This window comes from Phaenicophaeus curvirostris, chromosome 1 (assembly GCF_032191515.1).
Source record: "Phaenicophaeus curvirostris isolate KB17595 chromosome 1, BPBGC_Pcur_1.0, whole genome shotgun sequence".
Lineage (NCBI taxonomy): Eukaryota > Metazoa > Chordata > Aves > Cuculiformes > Cuculidae > Phaenicophaeus > Phaenicophaeus curvirostris.
In genome coordinates, this window is record NC_091392.1 from 168,367,834 (window position 1) to 168,391,347 (window position 23,514).

At 35.9% G+C, this 23,514-nt stretch overlaps 1 protein-coding gene across 2 annotated transcripts in view; it reads left to right on the forward strand.

Moving 5' to 3' along the window:
- The window catches only part of KLHL1 (kelch like family member 1), a 210,313-nt gene that overhangs the window by 64,151 nt on the left and 122,648 nt on the right, over positions 1-23,514 (forward strand). Inside the window, exons 2-3 of one of the 2 annotated variants that reach the window (XM_069880476.1) lie at positions 1,383-1,565; positions 16,589-16,725. In XM_069880476.1, coding sequence (XP_069736577.1) covers positions 1,383-1,565; positions 16,589-16,725 — 320 coding nt within the window. The remainder of the gene's footprint in view (positions 1-1,382; positions 1,566-16,588; positions 16,726-23,514) is intronic. The other variant, XM_069880485.1, reaches the window with a different exon arrangement.

Below are 23,514 nucleotides of genomic sequence, written 5' to 3' on the forward strand. Positions count from 1 at the left end.
AGGATGACCCGATACACACTCAACAATTCACCTGTAATATGAGGTCTCTCAGTCTCAGGAACTTTACCCTGCATGGTGTCATGGTTCAAGGAGAGAGTCCTCACTGCAAGCCCACAGCTCTGACAAGAACTACACAAAGGGAGCCTCCAGTGGGACCCCATTTCGTACCCAGTTGACTCAGCTCTGTGTTCGGTTCTAATTAGCTGGGAACCCATCTTCTGGGGCTGTTGACAACAGCTGACAACAGTTCTCGACCTCCTCTCCTCTAGTGATGTGGGGAACAGGGGGAAGGAATTTTTTTTTGGGCTAGTTAAACACTGACTATATTGTTTTCTGCAGTGAAAGAACAGCTTCCCCCTAGTCCTTACTTTTTCCTGAAAAATTAATCAGGCTTCAACAGCCAGAAAGCCCCAATATTTGTATCTTTGGGAAGCCTGGTATTTGTCAGGTCCTTGTCAGACCCTGATACTTGTTAGTTCCTTGTCAAGCCCTAATCTTCATCCAGTCCTTGTCTGCCACAGCACTAGACTTAGTTTCCTCATGGGCTAGTACTTACTGACACATTTTCTTATTTTCAGTAAAGATGTAAATCAGAAATACTAAACAGAGTACATGTGAACTAAGAATACACAGCTATATATATTCTAAAAAAAATAATGAATTTTTCTCTCATTTCTATATTTTTTCTTTTTTTTTTTAATTGTAGGCATTATTATCTTTGTAGGCTAAATTCGTTCTATATTAATGAGCTTTTTGGTTAAAATGTAAGTATGCAATTTATCATTGTGGATATATTACAAATTCATTACAAATTAAGTCAATTATTGTTTTATTTTTCTTTCCAAGACAGTGTAAAATAAATGTGAATTTGAATTGAACTAGAGCAGGTGCTATTAGAATCAATGGAATGATAGGATTGCGTTTCCTTAATTTCTTTATTTTGTGTGTTCATATTATTATTTAAGAAAAATAAATAGTTTCTTCATTTCTATAAAATAATTTTGCTCTAAAATTCTAAAAAATAGAGCCCAATCATAGATTAATAATGAAGAGATAGCTATAGTATTTACCTTACCATTTAAATACTGAATTTCTTTTTGTTGTTCATTTTGATATTTTTAATCACTTTATCAAAATAAGAAAGAAATGAATTACTTCCATGTCTGTGCCAAAAAAAAAAATCACAACATCATTATAGTGTTAAAAGACTTACAACTTTAGTTGTCCTTCTTAATGCACTATGATTTTTTCCTTCTTGTGCTTCTAGTGATGAGAACTGGGAAGGATATATTGATTACTTATATCAGATTCTAGAAGCCTGATATGAAGTCTAGACAATTGATCACATCTTATCAACATGGAGTTTCTCTTCTGGTTTGTAGACTGTCAGGAGCCAGCCATCCTTTACCACCCCACTGTGACATGGATTCATGTAGCTCTGAGGAGTTCTACCAGGCTGTTCACCATGCGGAGCAAACCTTCAGAAAGATGGAGAGCTACCTGAAACAACAGCAGCTCTGTGATGTTATCCTGATTGCTGGGAATCGCAAGATACCTGCACATAGGTAGGGCATAAATATGACATATTGAAACTATAAAAATGAAGTGGGTTTGGTATGCTTACTTCTTAGAACAGTGTTTTCTGTGGCCTCTTATGCCTGTCTCCCTCTTGCTTTAAACATCACAAATGTGAGTAGATGCAGAGGGTGATATTTGAAGTTTGGACCTTCGAAGGATTTGTTTTGGTTTTTTTTGTACAGATTTCAATAATTCAAGTAGCATTCAACTAGCAAGTTTTATCATGAGTGTGCCAAACATTTCTCCCTGCTGTGATGCTATTCATATGTGAGCAGAATGTAAATTTCTAAAATGAGATGATGTACAGCTGCACTGGACACAGTATCATTTTTAGCTTAAGATCATGATATTCTGATGAGTCTGTCATACAGTCACTCAGATAGATTTTGTGGAATAATACTGAATGCTGTCTTCCCATGAGCTGTTCCTTCGAATGAACTGAAAAACATTGTAATTACTTCTAACGATGAGTATAAAAATTATAATTACAGTAATATATTTTTTTAAAAATTCTGTATTATCTGGCATGAAAGTAGCCAGTACATATGAAACTATGTTTGGGTTTGGATTGTAATTAGAGCTTAAAGTAGTTATTCTTCATTGAGATTTTAGTCTTAGCTATAGACTTTAATTTAGTGCATGCAAATAAAAATCCAGTCCTAGAGTTTAGATTAAAATACAGAGAAAACTTTCCAGGTTAGCAAGTCTTTTTGCATTTGAACTGTACATAAGGCTGCAAACTAAGGGGGACCTATATGCTGCTTGTGCCTTGAATTCTCTGCTGAGGTACTAAATCCAGAATCGGATTTGTCTTCCCAGCAGGAAAACAAAAAAACAGACAATGTATTTCTGGATTCATAAATTAACTCTATGGTCTAGATGAATTCTGTAAGGTTGTCTTGGCAATTTAGTCTTTAAGAAGTTCCTTCTGAACTAAGTGAAGATAGACACAGAGACTATTTTTCTCCTGTTTTATAGAAAAGTTGGATATTCTATATTCCAACTCCCATTGTAACAATAAGAAAAAGACCCAATGCAATTTGCAAAACTGCAAAGTCAAATCTTTTGATCAAATACTGAAAAGTAAAACCAGCCAGAAACCTTCATTAAAATATTTTAATTGCTCCAGTAATTATAAGAAATTAGAAAACAACTCCACTCAACAAGCACTAACCAGTAGATTTGTCTAGGTAGTTTGCAGCTCACATGAAGCAGAGCTAATTTGGTTTCATATTAGTAGCAGTAAAAACACAGAAATCTTTCTCCTCTTCTTTCAGCATTTTTCATTCTTAAGACGTTGTTTCTAATCTCCTATATTACAAAAGCTGCCAGTTTTAATGTTCTTCTCTTGCCTTGGTATGCTCAGATTCCCAGATGCCAGCAAAGTCCTCAGAATTTTCTACCCACTCACTTGGCAACTGACACAACTCTTGTGTTTCTGGCTTTTTGCCACTGTTAAATGTTATGCATCTGACACTTTATGCACCCCTGGTAGTTGGGTCTGATGCCATTTTTATCTAAATTGCTGAGATCTTTCCTTTATGGGTATAACTACAGAGGGAATAATATTAAATTTCAGTCCTTCTGCATGAACAGTATTCCAAAGCTGCAAGATTTGCCTTAAGGTGCCTTCCATCAAAAAGAAAATGGAGTGATAATGACCTAAGGCCTTCTAATCTGTGTCCAATTCTACATCCCTATACATTACTGACATCAAATAAAAAGAAATTTTAAGAAATAATGAGAATTTTGTCGTTCTTTCCTGACAGTTACTTAGTCTGTTTTTACTTTTCACATTTTTCAACACCAAAAAAGCAATATCTGAATCTACATTCTCAAACTGATGAAAAAATAGTTATAAGATCAGCAGAAATATTTCACAGCTGCTATAATTTGACTTGTTTAATATATATAATATGAAATATGCCACTACATTTTATATTAGTATATTTTTTGCTAATTCTGAATATTTTGGTAAACTGCACAGTTTTTAGAGAAGAGACAGAGGAAATTGCAAGTTTTTTTTTATTATTTTAGTTCATTATCCCCACTGCTTTTAAGACAGCTGTTCATATTTTTATGCCCATCTTTCAGTAGTAAATTTAATTTCACATTTGTCATTGCAATTCTACAGCATATCTAAATCCTTTGGAGCTGTAAAAATACCTTAATAAGAAGATTGACCATGAAGTAATAGCCAAGATCTTATTTAAATTTCTAATAAACCTTCAGACAACTTTAAATTTGATTTTCTACTTCCCTGTGGTCTGTAGTCAAAAGACTAAATGTCAAAGAACTTGCAAAAGCAATTGTTGAGTTATGTAGAACTGAAAAGATTGTATTCCAAATAAACAAAAGTTTTGTCCAACAAGATAAATGAAGTGAAATGTGTTCTGAATTTTCTGGGTTTTTTATAATCTTTGCTTTACGTTGTTTCAGACTGGTATGGCTGGACAAGAACAAAAAAATGCTGTTTATTTTTAACATGGCCGTTACAATCCTAGAATATCATTTAATTTGGAAGAGACCTTCTAGAGTCTGATTGAAATCCCCCTGCTCAAAGCAAGGTCAAGTCTAAGGTTAGATTAAGTGTTCAGGGTCATACCCAGTTAGTTATTAAATATTGTCACTTCTTGAGGTTCATCTCTTGGAAACCTGTTACAGTTTTTAATTATCCTCACTGTCTTTAGTGCTCCAGAATGTAGCTTCTAGAAAAATTTGCTCCAAGATCTTCCTGCTGAGGCAAACCAGTCTAAAGTTACCCACTTCTTCCTTCTTAAGGATGGACATGGAAGTTGTCTATTCCATTCTTCAGAAAAACCCTGCAAATTGTCATATTCTGTTAAAGATAAGAGAGAGTGGCCTTTCAGTGTTATTGTTGAGCTCTCTTAGCCACTGATCCTTGAACACATCCCCTCTGGCCCCATGGACTCCTATAAGTTCAATTCACTTAATCATCACCTCTAGTGGGAGGTGTCCCTGCCTGTGGCAGGGGGGTTGGAATAAGGTGATCTTTAAGGTCCCTTCCAACTCAAATCATTCTATTATTCTGTGACGACTTGCATCCTAAGTACATCTTTCTCTATTGTGAGTGATACCACACAGATCCTGCCACTAGACACGGGAATTCGGGAGGCCTGAAAGCAGACTAAAAAAGCTTTATTGAGTAGTGGAAAAGAAATTTTCATAACCTTCCTTTTGCTGCCAAGGTAATTACAGAACCCCTAATTCCCACCACATCCCTTGCTGACTTCATCAGCACCTGACCTTTGGCTTCTCCAATTCCATTTTTGCATGTTAGGGCAATGTCTCTACATTTCTCACAGGTCATTCTTCCCTGCTTTCTCCTTCCGTGTTCTCCCTTTTTGCATTTGTCCTCAATCAGGAGTCACTTCTGATGTCCAGGCAGGGCTGTAATTTGCTATTCATTTTAGTAACTTTTCTTAGGATCTGTTTTCTTAAATTCTATTGTCTTATGATCACAACAACCAAGTTTGCTATTAGATTCCATAGGTCCTTCCCCTCCCTCCCCTTTATTTCCCCCCAATTTGGCAGGAGCAGATCCAGCAAAATGCCTCCTCCAATTATAAAGTAGGCTAGATAATTTTTGTTTTGCTGTGCTGAGAACATACAAAAAGTCTCCTTGCAGAGGGAAACCCATAATCAATTTTTGTGGAATTTAAAAATTCTATACTTCACGATAAGTAGAAGTTTGGTAAAACATACCCTTTACAAAGTTTATAAAATATTACCCTACAAAAAATGACGGTAATTTTAAAATCCAATTAAAATATATTACAAGGAATATCTTATACTGAATACATTACAAATTATTAAATGCAAAACACTCAAAATTATTGCCTAAAAATAATGTTTTTCACATATTTTCTCTTATTTTTTGTAGAATCATAGAATAGTTTGGGTTGGAAGGGACCTTAAAGATCATGTAATTCCAACCCCCTGCCATGGGCAGGGATGTATCCCACTAGATCAGGCTGCCCAAGGCCCCATCCAACCTGGACATGAACACCTCCAGGGATGGGGCATCCACAACTTCCTTGGGAAACCCTTAGCAATAGTCCCTCCTCAGCTTTCTTGTAGGCTCCTTTCAGGTGCTGGAAGGTCACTATAAGATCTCATCGGAGCCTTCTCTTCTCCAGGCTGAATACCCCAACTCTCTTAGCCTGCCCTTGTATAGAAGGTGCTCCAGCCCTTGGATCATCTTTGTAGCCCTCCACTGGACCCGTTCCAACAGCTCCATATCCTTCTTTTATCAAGGATTCCAGAACTGGACACAGTACTCCGGATGAGGTCTCATAAGAGAGGAACAGAGGGGCAGAATCACGTTCCTTGACCTGCTGCCACGTTTCTTTAGATGCAGCCCAGGATACACTTGTCCTTCTGCGCTGCGAGCGCACATTGCCGGCTCATATTGAGCTTCTCCTCGACCAGCACCAAGTCCTTCTCTGCAGTGCAGCTCTCAATCACATCATCCCCCACCATGTACTGAAATCAGGGATTGCCCCGACCCAGGTGTAGGACCTTTCACTTGGCCTTGTTGAACCTCATGAGTTTCTCACAAGCCCACTTCTCCAGCCTGTCCAGGCCCCTCTGGATGACATCCCATCCTTCTGGTGTGGCAACTATACCAGTCAGCTTGGTGTCATCTGCAGACTAGATGAGGGTGCACTCAATCTCGCTGTCAATATCATTGATGAAGATACTAAACAGCAGTGGTCCCAGTACGGACTCCTGAGGGACACCACTTGTCGCAGATCTCCATCTGGACTTTGAGCCATTGACCACTACTTTCTGAATATGACCATCCAGCCGGTTTCTTATTCACCGTACCGTCCACCCATCAAATCCATCTCTCTCAAATTTAGAGAGAAAGATGTTATGGGGGACCATGTCAAAGGCTTTACAGAAGTCTAGATAGATCACATCCATCAGTTTACCTGTGGCCACTGCTGCAGTTACCCCATCATAGAAAGCCACTAAGTTGGTCATACAGGATTTGCCCCTGGTGAAGCTGTGCTGGCTGCCATTAATCACCTCCATTTTTAATAGAATAATTTAAGAGAATGAAATAGATTTAATATGCCACAATATGTAAGAATAACTTTTCAGAAAATAACTTTTCTTCGTTTTTTTTTGATTTAGATCAAATCATACAAAACAGTGTGAAAACCAAGCATGAAAAAATGTTTCATATAATAATGTAGTCTCAATGTGTGCATTTCTATAAAATTAAAAATTCCATTCAGAAAATACAGTATATTGCATCAAGTGAAGGGAAAGACACAAAAAATAGTTACTCTGCCATTGATTCTCGTATGTGTCTCCAGACCCCTCCATAATTCATAATCTCTTTCTCATCTCTGGTTTCATTCCTCACAGTGCTTGCTCTTTTTCCTCTCTTCTCTAGTCACATACTTTATGTCTTTTTTGATCTGTTTAAGTAACTTTTTCTCCAGAGGAGACATTAGTGCCGTGCATGTCTAAAACCTGATACTTTTATAGGAAGAATGCCAGGCAAGGTCTGGTCATTACCTGAATGCTGCCAGGTTAATTTTTGTCACTGGTGGCTTTTTTTCAGATGTGTTTTCTTTTTTTATGTTTTTATTTTTCCCAAAAAAAAAAGGTGGGAGAAAGTCAAATTGGAAGGGAGATCATAAAACTAGTTTCTAGTTTTCCACTTGGAGGCACCATGCCAAATTCCGAGTCTTATTATAGCTGCTTTTCACTCTTCGGGTGACTCAAACAGCTTTAAAGTTATAATGTGCTTAATCTTGTGGTTGGCTCCTGAACATCATGTTTCTGTAATCTAATCTTCCACTAAAGAGGTTATACATGTAATCTTTCAGGTGAAGGAATAACAAAAGGAAGTGCAAACCAAATAAGTATTATAATGATGAACATGCCAGCAAAAAGGTAATGAGAGAGCTGAAGATCTCTGTAGGAGGCATCCCAGAGGGGTAAAGAACCTGATGTTTAAATAAATTTGAAAAAAAAAAAAGTGAACCTAATATTTTTTTATATTGCTGTAACCTGTATAATCAAATGCAAAAACGTAAAGTGAAAAATCCTAAAATAACTTGCTTCACTTCAGTTAAGCTGTTGCACTATTAACAGTGCACCCTAATTTTAAAATATTATGAACATGGAGTTTGTACTTTCTCCAATCGCACTTCACATACATGCTATATATCTTTCTTGTTTTCTCTACCTCTCATTTAGAATAATACTTTCTTTAGAGAAGAAACACATTGTAACTTTAAAGTGTCTGGAATAGAAGGAAATCTGGCATTGCTGTTACAAAACAAAGAAATTAATAAAACTAACACTGTAATTGACACTTTCTTCTTCTATCTAGGTTACAATTAGCCAAATGCAGTTGTATCTAGAAATCTTAGCTAAAATGCAGCATAACTAAGCATCAATGACAGAGTAACTAAACATCATCTGAAATACAAAAGCACTGGGAAGTAAACGTTATTCAGAACTGTAGAAACATGATTGAAGAACCGATTATTCCCAAGGTAAAAGAAAATTCTTAATCAAGCAATAATTCCATGGATCAATATGAAATTAAAATACACATTTGCCACAAGTAATTTGGTTGTTTTGACTGAAAGTAAATAACTTGAACTGCAGTTTTAAATTCTATACTTGAAATACTATAATCTGCTGCTAAATAAACATGAAAAATGCTGTGAAAAAAACTACCAAATCATTTCAAATTATAGATAGACCTTTAAGATTTGCACTAGAGAGTTCATTAAAGCTTTCAGCCAGGATTGTGTGAATGTTATAGAAAATTCTGAATTCAGGTTGAGGTGCAAGTCCTAAGTTAGATTTTGACTAGAAATGGTGCACAAAGCATTACAGAAACTCAATACTGGAGGAGAAAAAAAGAAGAAAAATGATGTAAGCACTTAATTAAAACAAAACTCTCCCATGTAACAAAGTCTGAATTGCAATAAAACAGAAAATTCAATAAAAACAGAAAATGCAAAAAATATAGGAAAATAAACATCCTCAGCTTGCAATTCTGACTTACATTGTGCTTGGTAAGAACCCAAGATTGTGAATGAAGACTACTTGCTATTTTTGTTTTTGTTGTAATAGTTGAGTTTATAAGGAGAAATTTGATTCTTTATTTGCTGTTTCCATTTAATATCAAAGAAACGTAGGTATTTGTATTCTTTCCAATACTCAGGATAAGGGTTGGGGGGGCTCTTACCATGGTGGAATGGGTAGCACAGAATGAGTAGAAAATAACCACTTGCATAGAAACAAAAGAAATGCATTATTATGGCTACTCAAATCTGTCTGCAAGTGTCTGGATGAAAAGCAAAAGGCTTTCTTTCAACATAGCATTTAAATTTTTCATCATAAATACTGAAATAAATTCAAGTTTCTTGGATGCTCAGCCCTGAAGCAGTTCAGCTTTTACTTGCTATGATTCTGATAAATTCAATAAACTTTCTTCAACAAACTGTAATTGATGTTCTCTTTTTTTATTTCTTTAAGGAGAAGGACCATATTTTTCAATGTATTTTAGGTGCTGTTATAGAGAGATGAAGTTTAAGAAAATGGCAGTATCAATAAAATGAAAAAAAATATCGGAGAAAGTTAAGCTGAAAGGAGAGACGAAAGGATAAAGAAGCAGGCAGAGAAGGGAAGTTTAAAGGCAAGGGATGAAAGAAGCAGAATGCCCAATAGAGTTTGGAGGCTCAGCTTGTTTTCTTGCATTAGTAACAGATGCTTATGGAAAGGACACAGTATAAACAGTACAGCTGCCCTATGTTTGCTCCCCGATCCCTGTAATGACAGATTGAGGAACCTCCTGATTAAAACATTGCATCTAAACTGTGGACCTACTGTCCATGAATCTAAATACACATTATTCAAGTGATATACTTGGGACAGAAAACCAAAAAATACTGATATCAGAAAGAAAGCAGCAAGGCAATTTAGATAAGGTTTCAATATTAATCTTGAATGGTAATTTTTTGATTTTTGAAGAAGGAGTAGTAGATAAAGAATGTTTCCTAACATGGAGAATAGTATTAATATTTTCAAATTAATTTCTGTGATTTCCACAACAAATGATTCATACAATTCAGTGTGAACCAGTTAAAGATTTTGCACATGCAGAAATGGGCATTGAGTTTAGCTTCAGCGTGATCTTCTCCAGGGGCTGGGTCTGTCCAACATGGAGATGGCTTCTAGTGCTTTCTCATAGAAGCCAGTCCTGCAGCCCTCCTGCTACCAAAACCTCATCATGAAAACCCAATATAATATTACCCAATATAATATTCTGTCTGTTCAAAGATAGATTGAAAAGAGATGTGCTGAAGAACTAGAGTTATTTTCAAGCGCTATGTGGCATTGTTTATTACCAAGATACAAAGTTATTAAACCAGACTACTAATGCTATTGCTTTATGGAGTGGAAGTTGGTGCAGTAATAGAAATGGTCTTTTAAGTGTAAAAGAAATGAGGATGAGATGTTTTAGGAAGAAAGGAAAAAGCATCGTTCAGCTGCCTAGTCTCTTCTGAGAAGTCTTGAGTTGTGCTGCCTGGATTTAATCAAGTAGTCCAGAATGATGCAAAGTTTTCATAGGGTTTTTTCCTTCTGCAAGCTTTTTATCACTTTTTCCTTTTGAAGTAACAGTGAATAGATAAAATCATTAAATCCACAAATAGAGGATCAAAGTTGATTGTGTTGTCTTTCTACATTCAAATACGTATGCTGTGTCTTTCTTCTGGAGAAGAATAGTGAGCTCTGCTTTGCAATTGCATCATAGCGGATCATCAGCAACTTTTTCATCATTGTCACATTTTTCCCCACCTACGCATTCCCAAATGTTGAGAAGTTGCTTGGATTCATATTTCTGCCTTCCCTTTTTTTTCATATTTCTACTGGTTCAAAACAGCATAGAGTTCAAAATACTAGCTGCAATAACAGATATCTTCAAAACTGACACAAGGACACAAACTGACACTGGCAAAGTGTTTTGGACAATGTACTTTGTTATTGCCTGGCAGCTGTGCTATGTGCCTTACAGTCTCTGGAAAAAAATGAGACTTCTCTGAAATGAGATAAGCACATAGGACAGACTGTCAATATTAATGGTTACAATGGGAAGTATGTGGCAATTCTCATTAATTTAACTGCTGACTTCTTTACTGACTGCTTCTTTACTGACTAAATGTGAATTTCTGATATTTTAATGAGCTAATATCAAGCTGCTCAATTATTAGCCACAGATTGCACTCTGATAATGGTTCTGAGTGGATGCTGCATCTAAGTTTTACTTTCAGATTATCTCCTGTTTGTTGACTGCACAGGCACAGGTTTCATTTACAGAGACCAGAAAAAAAATGCAAAAGTTAGAATATTGCCACATGACTTTTGGCAGATTTTTTTTCCTTTTGCTATGTAATATGAGTATTTTTTCAATTGTTAAAGTGCACATGTATGTATACACATTCATATATACATTCATAAATATAATTTACAAATCTGCAAATTTAAGCTCTGAATTCTGAAAGTAAATAATTTTCAATGAACAGTGGGAAGATTCACACAAAGCATGTTTTTGAGAAGTCAGTTGAGAAGTCAGTTCAGTCAGAAGTTATGTTATTTTTGAAACTTAGTTGCTTTGTGTATTGTTCTACTTTTAAGGAATAAATAAATACAGTGTAGAAAATTGAAGTAGCTGATGCTTTGCTGGCAAGCAAGTCTGAGACGAGGGAAACTTGGATTCAAGATGGAAAGGAGCTGTTTATGAGCAAATGGAAGATAGTGAACAGAACTGGCAATGATTGGCTATACATTCTCCTCACAGAAAGCAGAAAAGAGTAGATGCTTTATTAGTTCCCAAAATCCTTTTAGCGAAAGTAGTTTATGAGCTCCAAATCCTGAACCACAGCCAGCACAAACATTTCAACCCCCACTGGTGAATTGTGTCTCAGGGTCTTCCAAACACAAGATAGTACCTCCCTATTTTTGGAGATATTATATATACAATGTATTTATATTATATATATAATTACGTATACCTCCCCTGAGTATATTTTTGTTCTGTATAGATAAAGTACAATTTTGGTTTTGAGGGGAGGACAAACAGAATGTGAAGCCCAGAGAGAGACTGTGGAAAGGAACACGGACACTGTTTCAATCTAATTGTTACTGTGTTGCTGCTTTGGAAATTCCTGAAAATGCCTCTGATTATCAAATTAGTAAACAGACTGAAAAGAGGTTTTTCTAATCTACAAGAGAAGGAGGGAAAACAGTCTATGAACAATTGGTGTACACTAAATGAAAAGCTTGCAATATATAAGTGGTCAATGGAATCTTTTATTCTCTTCCTAGAGACAAGATACACAGTCTAATTAGAGAATCTTGTTAGATTTTAAGGACAAGAATAATTTTTCATTTATGTTGTGACTTTCTTTACATATTTACAAAATCAGAAGTCAGAGGCAGTTATAGCAGTAACAAGCCCAAATTAACATTTCAGTGTCCTGATTGCAAAGGAAGAGAGGTAGTTGGCAAAGAATTCTGTATTTGAAATGCTAACTAGATGACAGATGGAGGTACAAGGTACATGTAGTGGCAAACTCTTAAATAGAGGATGGATATTGCACATTTAATGTTGATCTTAAGTAAAGTGAAATAGATCCTAAGGCACATGTTAACAAATTAAGAAAAATGAAATTAAAATCTTGCAGAACAAATGAATTACTATTGATAAAACACAGAATGTAGGTTTTGACAAGCAAAATTCCTTAAGGTAGCAATAGCTTTTATGGCAAACACTATTTACTTAGTTTTGCGCAGTGCACCAGGGAGTACAGAGCAAGAAGATGGTTTCTGCTGTATTACTGAAGTCGAGCTGAAAGCTGCTGCATATTCTGTTTCATGTGTATTAAAGCCAATTATTATAGTGTGCATATGAAAGACTGAATGAAAAGAAGTGAAACACATGGCATATGTAATTCTAAATTATGAACAGCATGGTAGCAGGTGATCCCAGTTAGCTACAGATCAGAATTCTGAACTAGGAGAGACAGTTTAAAGTTGGCAGGCAATATCTGGTTTCCAAAAAATCCTATTGACAGCTGGATATCATCTTTTCTGAAGGTCTTTGGTACTGAGCATGGAATAATCTGTGCGCTATATGTTCTCCAGGGCTCTTATAGCTTTTTCTATGTTTGGTGAGCTGGTGAGGGAGAGTGCCACAGTTATCAGGAAAGGTAATCACTATCTGATGTAATCCATAACAGTTGATCTGTTCCACAGCTTGCACCTTTGTGGTGTTTCACTCAGAAAAAGCGTCAGTCTTTATTGTACTGCCAGAATTGTTCTGGAAGTGACACCCACTGGCTGCTTCTTTTTTTCCTGACTTTTTTCAAGAGCATGCATGGATATACCTTAGCATATGTTCTGTGCTCTTAAAATTTAGGGAATCATGAAGCCTTCTCTACATATACAGTAAATGTTTGACTGCTGTCAGAAAAGCTGTAGAGCACTACTATCAGTAAAGACAGTGTTGGCTGGTGTCCTCTACAGAGCAAGAAATCACATTTAAAAGCAATGAATGTTCAACTATGTAAATTAGCTTAATATGTGTGGAAAAAAATTTATCATTCCTAGTGTTTTCAGCTGTAGTAACATCTGAGATTCTACTCAGTTGGCAGTAAAATATCATTAGAGCTTGCTTAGAGAATATGAGTGATCAAGGTTTGTTTCTTTTGTTTGCTTCTTCTAATTAATTAATGCAGCAGTTCAGTATCAAAGTTGTATATAACAACGGTTGTGAAAATTGCAAGGAGATATTCTCTTATAAGAGAAAATAAAATCTGATGTCATAGGATAAAAATGTTGCAACAGGAATCAGTTATATTCTGTACTTTAAAAGAAACCAGAAATATATCAGGCTGAATTGAGTTGTAGTAAAGGTAGTGAAATCCCTTAAGCTGGAGAAAAGCTTTCTAGGTCCTCAAAGTTGTTTTTAGCCATGAGTTACCTGCTGTGATTCTCAAAGATGAAATAGTTTATTATGTATTCTCACTGCCATATCAGTAGTTGAAAAAAGGATGACATCCTGAGACACTTGACCTTTCTTTGTGAATGGGTCAACATGCCTTTAAAGCAAGATTCAGAGCAGTTTGGAGCCTTCTGAGCTGCAAAAAGCAGCAGATCATTGCAAATTAATTGATCCCTTTGATTTTGCACTTTTCATTTTCTATATCAATGCTGGAACACAAGATTTACAAAATGTGTGCCTTTCAGAATTAAGTGTAATTAACAAGTTCCAGTTCAGCCTCTGAAGTACTTCCCAAGAAAAAAGGTTTGTGTCTTAAAATCAGTTAGCGCTTTTTTGTTATATTCAGTTAGTAAAATAGTTGATTTCATATTTATATTAACTATTGATTAACATAGAAAACTTAAAAAGCCCTCTTTCCCTATCATTCTGATCAAAACCTTGTCTAGCTTGTTTATGTGAGCTGCTGTTTTACAGAACATTTCTGCTCATTTAAGCCATTTTCTTTAACATTTGGTGCAAACCAGTTAGGGATAAAACTAAGTAAAATGAGTACTGCTGAGAACTAGACATCTCTGTTATATTTTTCAGAGTTTTTCACTTTGGACTGGATCTTGTCTAGTCTTGTAGGCTGAATGCTTATTTGCAGCTGGAATCCATTATATAGTGTCTTTGAATTTGCTCACCCCAGAATAATCCTTGAGAGAAACTGTGCAAAATCACAGATTTTTGTAGAAGTTTGTGTGAGAGCTGTAGTCCTACTGTTTATTTTTCTGTCCCTCCACTGTTTTGTCATCTTTGAGTTGAGAATACACATAGAAGATTATATAATAAATAATATCTAAACATCAATGATATAAATTACAAATATAAGATCCTACATTTTAAAAATATTTCATTTGAACATCTGCTGGTGTATTAAAATTTCTGTTCATTAATTGGTTTTAACACAGCAGAATTTTACCTCTGCTTTTAGCAAGTGATTGAAGACTCAGTACAATTTAAATGGGGATTAGCAAATCTAAAGGAACAGCTGATGCAAAATGCTTTCAAATGGAAATTGTAATCACAGACCTCAGTTACATCTCTGCTAGGTGTGAGAGATTGCATCTTATAGAAAATCATCAATTTGACCTTTTTTTCTTTTTTCTGTGATTTCTCTTTTTTTAAATCAAGCATCGAATAATAGTGAACAGAATCAATTATTTATAGGTGAACAGAAAAAGTATTTGAAGAAGGATTATAAGATTTGTAGTTATCCAGAATTGTATGGTTATCCCAGTTAACTAAATACAGACTAGTGATACTCAGTTTAGATGGTATTAATAAATAAACAGCCATAGAATCATAGAATCATAGAACAACCAGGTTGGAAGAGACCCACCGGATCATCTAGTCCAACCATTCCTATCAAACACTAAACCATGCATAGAGATAAATGTTCCTCAGTGTTTAAAAAATAAACAATTACATAATTAGGAATCTCTGGAGGTAGCAACAAGGTATATTTCTAATTTAATCCTTTTGTAACCGTCTTGGCTTTATGAAAAACATGTCCATAAATGCAACCTGTTTGTGAATTAGGGTCTTTAATTCTAAAGTTCATGATTGCTAGAGTTTAACACACTGCCAGAGGTAATAAAACAGATGCACCTAGTCATCAATCATTATTTGAGCCAGAGTGAAGTTCAAGCTGTCCTACTTGCTAGTAAAATACAGTAGCTTAAAGCACTGTAAAATTATGAAGCCAATTCAAACTGTCATATTTTACTTTGCTATTGGAATGAGCTAAGAGAGGTAAAGAAATCAATTACCACACTGGCTGATAAATGGAAACTTGTTATTCAGTATATTTTATTTTTTTTTGATTGGACAAAATGCTTAACTATATACATGTGGCTAAATATTTTCTCTTGGTTTCCAAATTTTCCAGTTGTGATTCTTGTGCCTTTTATCAATGTGTTTGTGTGTTCCGTTTTTGAATTAAGTCAAAAATATGATCATCTTTTATGGAAGCATGTGGTACAGTATTTATAGTCATACCACATTGCTAGCTGAAGATCATCTGTGAATATTCACTCCTAGAAGAATCATAATACCACTGTAGATGGTATCATGAAGAATAAAGACCCCTGTAATGGCAATCATACTTGCTAGTTGCTGTGGTTGTCATAGAATCATAGAATGGTTTGAATTGGAAGGGACCTTAAAGACCCTCTAATTCCAAACCTCACGGCCATGGGCAGGGACACGTCCTGCTGGATCAGGCTGCCCAAGGCCCCATCCAACCTGGCCTTGAACACTTCCAGGGATGGGGCATCCACAGCTCCCTCGGGCAACCTGTTCCAGTGTCTCACCACCTTCATTGTGACAATATCCCTTCCTATGTCTAGTCTAAATCTGACCCTCTCCAATTTATATCCATTCCCCCTCATCCTATCACTACAGTCCTTTATAAAAAGTCCCTCCTCAGCTTTCTTGTACACCCCTTTCAGGTACTAGATTTATCTACATCAGATCTGCAAAAAAGCCACGAACATTTTATTTCATTGCATAAACTACTAACACTTGTACTGGAGGCTGAAATATTATGTAAAGTTACTTGCTGTTAGCAAAGTTAATAACAAATAGGCATTTTAAGAACGATAAAGGTTACCTCTGAAGTATGAAATGTGTTTCACTAATAATTGGAATTTATACATGACTGGAAATTATCAGAAATTCTGAGTGGCAGTATTTGTGTTCATATCACAGGGAGCAAAACAGAATTAGAATTAAATGTCATGCTGTATTTTGCTGCCTACATGCATTAATAACATATTGCTCCTGATAATTTATAATTAATATGAAAATATGTTTTAATAAGTTGATGGGAGTTATATATATGTATATAAAATTTCTAATACAGATATCAATGTAAATGGCACCTATTTCTAACTTTTATTGTAGACTTGTCCTCAGTTCTGTGTCTGACTACTTTGCTGCCATGTTTACGAGTGATGTTTGTGAAGCCAAACAAGAAGAGATCAAAATGGAAGGTATAGACCCCAATGCACTGTGGGATCTTGTTCAGTTTGCATATACAGGTATTGTACTGCATAATTATACTTCCTATAGAGAAAGATGTTGATAGGGATTTTTATAAATTCCAAATAATTATAAATATTTTCTAAACATCTTTTAATTTTGAATTTCAATCAGTCAGAACACTTATTTACCATTTCTAGGGATGAATCAGATTGCTCTCTCTTATCTCCAAACTGTTAAATATGGCAGGCTTGGAAAATACAGGAGAGAATAGAAAATTATATCTTTTCCTTGGTTTTAAAAAACAAGAGTTCCTCATATGCACGATTCTGATTACATGAGCTCATTTAAAGAACAGCTGTATTTTTTAAAGAATAACTCTATATTACTATTCTAGTCATATTTCAACTAAAATAATAACATAAATCTTTTATAATTTTAAATATTAAATTGTTGTGTAATGTAAATTTATGAATAACTCACAACTTAGACTTAATGACTCAGAGTTTCCTTTTGAATACTTATTACATTTTAATGTGTAATAGATTTGAGTTTTATCCTTATTAAACAAGCTGTTATGCAAAATGTATCTGAAATGCATTAATATGAAAGAATACTAAAGTAATAAAATAAAAGAATTAAAAGAGAGGAAATGCCAATAAGAAGACTTGTGGTCTGAATTTGTCTCCTCTTGCCTATGAGTCATGTAAGTATAAAATATATTCTGTTTTCTATTTCTGTTTCCTAAATACATCCTCATATTGTTTAAATTAACAATATTTTATCCTGATGCTTCTTGAGTATTTGATTTCAGCTTCAATTTAAAATGGATAGTCCATATCCTGCAGTCTTAATCCTCTCTAAATACACATATATTAATCTAGTCATAAGTTGCTATTTGCTTTGATATATTTAATCAGGATATCTGCTATTTATTTTATGAGATAATAACTTCATCTCCTTAATAGGAAACAGAAACTACAAATAAACATAATTTAAGTTAAAAATGCTGGGTTTGAAAATCATATTTGAGAAATTCAGGTTCTAGGAATGTCAGAGGGTTTTAATTTTTATAATACTCTACATGTTCAAAGGTTAGTGCCTACTTCCTTCAGTTATGGTTTTGCTGTTCAGGAATGTATATTATCCAGAGGATTTCAAGCTAGGGATCCATGAAAAGAAGATGATGTAAGTAGTTCTTATTGTTCATGAGAAAGATACAATCTAATTACTAGATATACATGTAAAATCAATGTCACAGGAATACAATGGCAAAGTCAAGAATAACTTCTCACAGGATAGCAAAATGTCCTACTGGTATTGTTAAATCACCTCTGTAAGAGGAAGCTTAAGAGGAAGAGGAGCTAAGAGTAAGATGAGGGATAGTGGCGTCCTCTGGGAAAAAAACTGTGGAAATACTGAAGTACTACATGGTTCTTTTGCCTCAGTTTTCATTAAAAGATCATGTGCAAACCCACAGCACAGTTATATTGACAACAAAAGTAACATGTAAGTGTAGATTAAGGAAAGAAAGAGAACAGAAGGAAGCAAAAAGATACATAACCATTTTCAATACGAATAATGCAATCTGGGAATTTTATTGTTTATCTCTGAGAACTTTGGAGACTGGATGAAGTTAGAAAAGATGAGAAAAAGCAAACTCCTTCCACCTTGTGCAAAAGAATAAAACTTTCAGCTGCTTTACTCTCCTTGATCTGTCTGTGCCGTGTGATGTACTTTGTTTATTATATGAGGTGGAAAACTTGGAGTTCTCTTCTTGTAGTTAGGTACTTAAGGAACAGCCTTAACAAATGGATGAGAAAAGAACTCTACAGGTAGTGTAATTTTCCTCATGTGAATTTGCATCGCTAATGTTTTTTTTGTTTAAACTGTCACATAATGCCTAAACTACCTTGAAAATCACAACATTATGTGCTATTGTAATGTCACCTTGAAGAATTAGATACTGAAGGTGGTAACAAGGATCTCTGATTTCTGTCACTTCCAGCAGTAACAATGCATCATTATCCTTTTAGTTTTAACACGTATTGGAAACCAAGTAAGACTTAACAAACACCTTCTTCTTAAGTTTACACTTGAAAAAGAAACTTCACTTATCTATATTGATCCTGGCAGTTTTAGCCAAATCCAACTAGCAATCTCTCTAACAAACCTTGGGTATAGCCTGGATGCGCAGAATTGTCATGAATGAGTATTACTTTACCTCATTTGCTTTCTTGACCTTAGAACCTGAGTTTTCATTATTTGCAATTCTGCTTTAATGTTTTTGATAGTGCTGGAACTAGAGATTGAGTTTCTGGTATTTTGCTGCTGTTGATGATTCTGTGAGCCTTCCTTTGAAGTTACAACAGAGCTGTGAAGTTACTATAGATTTCCTTATACTACACCAGAACATCTAATTAGTATGTGTTCCCAATAGTGATCAGAAGAATAGTCTAGTGCTTTCATACTGTTAATGAAACTGAAAAAGTGAAATTCAGTTAATTAACAGAAAACAAAAAACACTTGATTTATTTATGCACACCTGGAAAAAAATATAGAGCATGGATCATACATGGAAGAGGTTCAAGCCCTACTGCATAGCTTTTAATTAGATTTTATTTGCAAGAGTTCTTAATTAAAGGACTGTCAAGTGTCTTCTCTGTCAGTTTTATATCTAACAACACACACAGGGCAGACAGAAGGGATGTAGTAAGAAGAAACTGCCTTTAAGCACAGAGGTCCTTAGGTTCCTTCAGAACAGAAGCTTTATTAATTAAATAAGCCAGGGTGGTTTGTTTATTTGGTTTTGATTTTTGGATTTGAGGGGATTTTTTTCTTTTTCATTTCTGAAACTCAATTGTCTGTATGAATAAACAGCATAGTTTTGGCTTGTGCCCATTTATAGTGCTTATACATGCCAGGGGTTGTGGCAGCCACACGATCATTTTCCAATGTACAATTTGAATGTGACTACTGTGGTTTGGAGGATGACAGAGTCTAGTGTATAACTGAGTCCATTTCCTTCCTTTTAGCCTCAGTGCTAGAGGCAAGTCCCAGACAAGCTTGATTTAGCAGATATAGTAAATGGTTGGATGTATACTATTAAAGGCAACTGCTCAGATGAAACAATCCCTGGTTCTGGGATGGTAGCCTGTTTACAGTGCTTCAGACTACTCCCTCCGGGAGATACTTATCACACTAAGAACTGAAGTGACCATATACTGTGCATATTGTAAAGGTCTTTGCCTCTACCTCTGTGACATATTGAATAAGTTCAAGAGTTTTTTATTTTGTGGCACCGTGTTAGAGACCCCTGTGAATACGAACCATCTCTATCTAGCACTTTTTTTCAGGAGACTGTTACCTGCTGCTGTGCTGCTACATTTGCTTTGCCACTGGATGGTTGACTTTGCACTTTCACAGAATAAGCCCTTGTGAATTTTCATTCATTTCAGATGAATGAAATGATCAATGGCCAATCAATGGTTCCAGGAACTCTGCAATGAATGATAAAAGGACAGGTTGAGGTAACTGAATTGACCTGAAAGACTTTGTTAGTTGTTGTTTAATGGAGAGTACAGAAAAATGGTCTTAAGTCATACCAGATGGTGGTAGACCTTAAATAAACTTTACTTCTGGATATGGAATACCCACTGTGAAATTCAGTTCCTGGAGCAGATACCTGTTGTAAACTTCTATTCAGAAGTCAATAAAACTGCATTTACCCACAAAAGCCTTGTTGTCAGGATTGCTTCAGTTTAGGATGTGGGAAGGTGGTAGTCATCTCATGATCTGCAAAACTTCATTCAGATTATGTGTCCACATATGTTCTGCATCAACTATGCTTCAAAAATCCTATGTACCTTTGATCCCATTAAATTTCCTACCAGTACTGGAACAATTAACAAGATTCATGTTTTCATATAATGTTCCTCATTAATTTATGCATTAACAAAACCTTGGTGCAACACCAGCCATCATTCTGGGATTGAATTATCAGCTCTACTGTCCACGTATACAATACAAGAATCTTCCAAGGTTCCTCAGTGTAGCTGAAGGATTTCACTGTGACCCTCCTTCATCTGTGGATGTAAGCCAGTTTGGAGTCAAGTATCTTCTTACAATGGATATCTTTCTGATCCTAAAACAAACTGTGGCCTTTCACATAGTTCAGGTCTTCATATACCCATTTAGCTTAACCAAGTGCAGAGACTGACACCTTAGTTTTTTTAGGACTTTTTTTGAGCAATCCCTGCTCTAATGATCTTGTGTCCATCTGGAGCAGATGTTTTCCATTCCTGTCACTGAAACACTAAGTCTTTAGTAATTTCTGGAGTTACACAACAAAATGAACTGGTATTTGTGATATACTGGACTTTCTCAGGCACATTGGCACCAACAGTGGAGAGTAGGAAGGTGAGAAAAATTTACTTACCTTGCAAAGCAGATGAAGTGGATTGTGGTCTAATATTTAATCAACTCAGTGGTGTATGGGGTGAGGAACAGATCTCACAGCCAGAAGCTGCTGCAGTAAAATCAAGTAGGACCACTGCCCCCTGCCTCCTGTTTGTGTACCACAACTCCTTTGTCTGGATGGACATGCTGAACCATTGGTTCCCACCGGAGACGACACGACAGACTTTGCTAAGGGCCAGCTGGCATGCAATAATTGACTTGGTCTCACTTCACAAGAAGATTCACCAAGAGTATAAATCTGACATCTAGAATCCCCTGTTTTTAGGATGGAACTCCACCTATGGGATGAGTTTATGGGCTCAAATCTGTCTTTTCTCCCCAAGCAAGCACATCTCCTTGGTAGGATTTACATCTCCAACCATGCTGGATGTTAGCTGGAAATCTGTATTTAACTATAAGCGTGTTTTTTTAGATCTAGCTCGATTTTGCAGTGAGTGAATTTATCACCAGCAATCTCAAACTTGTTATACCTGTTGCTGCAATAAATTATTTTACTGATTGAACTTTGTGCATCTGACCAGTGAATAATGGGGTCTGACAAACAAATATTGGTCCTATCAGCCTTATTAAGCTGTTCAGTGAGAATCCTCCATGGACCAACCGACTTGGTTAAGCAAGTCTAAGCCACACATCAGACCTTTTATCTTTTTAATGCAACAGTACTCTTCCTACTTTTATCCAGGATACTTCATTAAAGGAGCAATTATATATTAGGAATCATCTGTTTTCTCATTCTGTTGATGCAGCATATAATAATTGCTTGGAAAAGGGCTCAGAACTGGATATCCGTAAATTCTGAGTGGTTGTTACTGTTACGGGGAGATTGCTAGTGATTGTGTCTCCTTGTAATGTGGTGCAACATACTATTCCTGAGAAGTCAGTATGAATAAATTCCGGCAGACCCAGGGAAACAGTGACTATGGAAATGGAGAACAGTTAGAATGAATGCAATGTGAGGTACATTTTTAAGGCTATCCCTTGCTAAGTTCAAAGTTCTCCATCTCCAAAGAGGGAATAAACTAACCATTGAACATTAATACAATATGTACCTGGAAAGTGAGAGGGTTCATTTGAGTGCAGTACCATCTCTCTGTGTTGTCATCTGGTACTTGCTATGCTGTTGCCTAGACAGCATCAGTAAAGTGATCAGACAGACTGCTGTAACATGGGCTACCTCTTTAACGTGCTTAGAAAAACAAGAAAAAGAAAGCAAAAAAAATCTGGAAAATCGAAACAACTGTTTGTGAAAGACAAACATCTTTCACATGTTTCACTATTCCTATTTCTGAGTTGTAAAATGTACCATCATTCACTTTTTATTCTGTGCCCATCACACAAAAAAACTGTGCTGAAACATACTCACAGAACAGGTTGCAGCTGTGGTTATTCACTCCTCCCACTACTGGAATATGGGCCAAAGCAAAGCAGATTTCATTAGACTGTGAGATGGATTCACAAGCAAAAATCTTTTGTTGGCAGTTGAAGCCTCCATCTCTGTAACCTTCTGTTCTGCAAGCATGCATTTAAACTGCTTTATGCTATCATAGTACAAGCTGCCAAATTGTTGCCTGAGAAGCTGAGAAGCTTATTCTGGCAGAGGTGAGTATTCTGGCTTCTGAGCTTGCTTCAGATGTGGAGAACAAAATACTGCTCCTTCAGACCTGAAAGCTGAGCTCCTTTGACGTTGAGACATTTTTCCCTTTTTTTTTTTTTTTTTTTTTAATCTTTTCCCTTCCCCCTTGCCCCTTGAGGTCAGGGCTTGACTTTGTTCAGTGTGATAGAAAGGCTACAACTCACTGATACATAGATACTGAGAATGTGTATTGTGTGCTTTTGATTGTAGGATCTATGTAATGCAGGTTGTTTGGAATAGTCCTGGAAGCCTGGGCAGTGTGCTGGAAACCAAAGGCGTTACACCCCTGTTCATACCAGCAATAGAAAGTGACCATTGGAATAAAATCCCCCCTGAAATTTACTTAGTGTTTGGTACCAGTCTTTTGGAACAAGACTTCTCCCTCCTCCTCCTGATAAAGTTTGGTTTTGTTTAAAAAGTAAACTCCAGCACTGGTTTTCAATGTGTGCAGCATGATGATCAGGACCTACAGTCTGGAAGCGAACCTCTGGAGTCCATCAACTGAAAAGAATTAAGGGAGGCTAAGGTCTTATATCTGAAAGGAACTTTTGGGAATAATTCATTTCATTTCCCACCCTGTTTGGCATATGAGTACAAGTTTTGCGCCATTGGAAATTTAGTTGGTAAATCCTGTTTATATTTGTATATTTTTGAGGTAATGTTTATCTTGGGATTTCTTTGTTGGCTTTAATCTGTGAGCTTTATTCATCTATTTATACGTAATACTAAGCTTAAA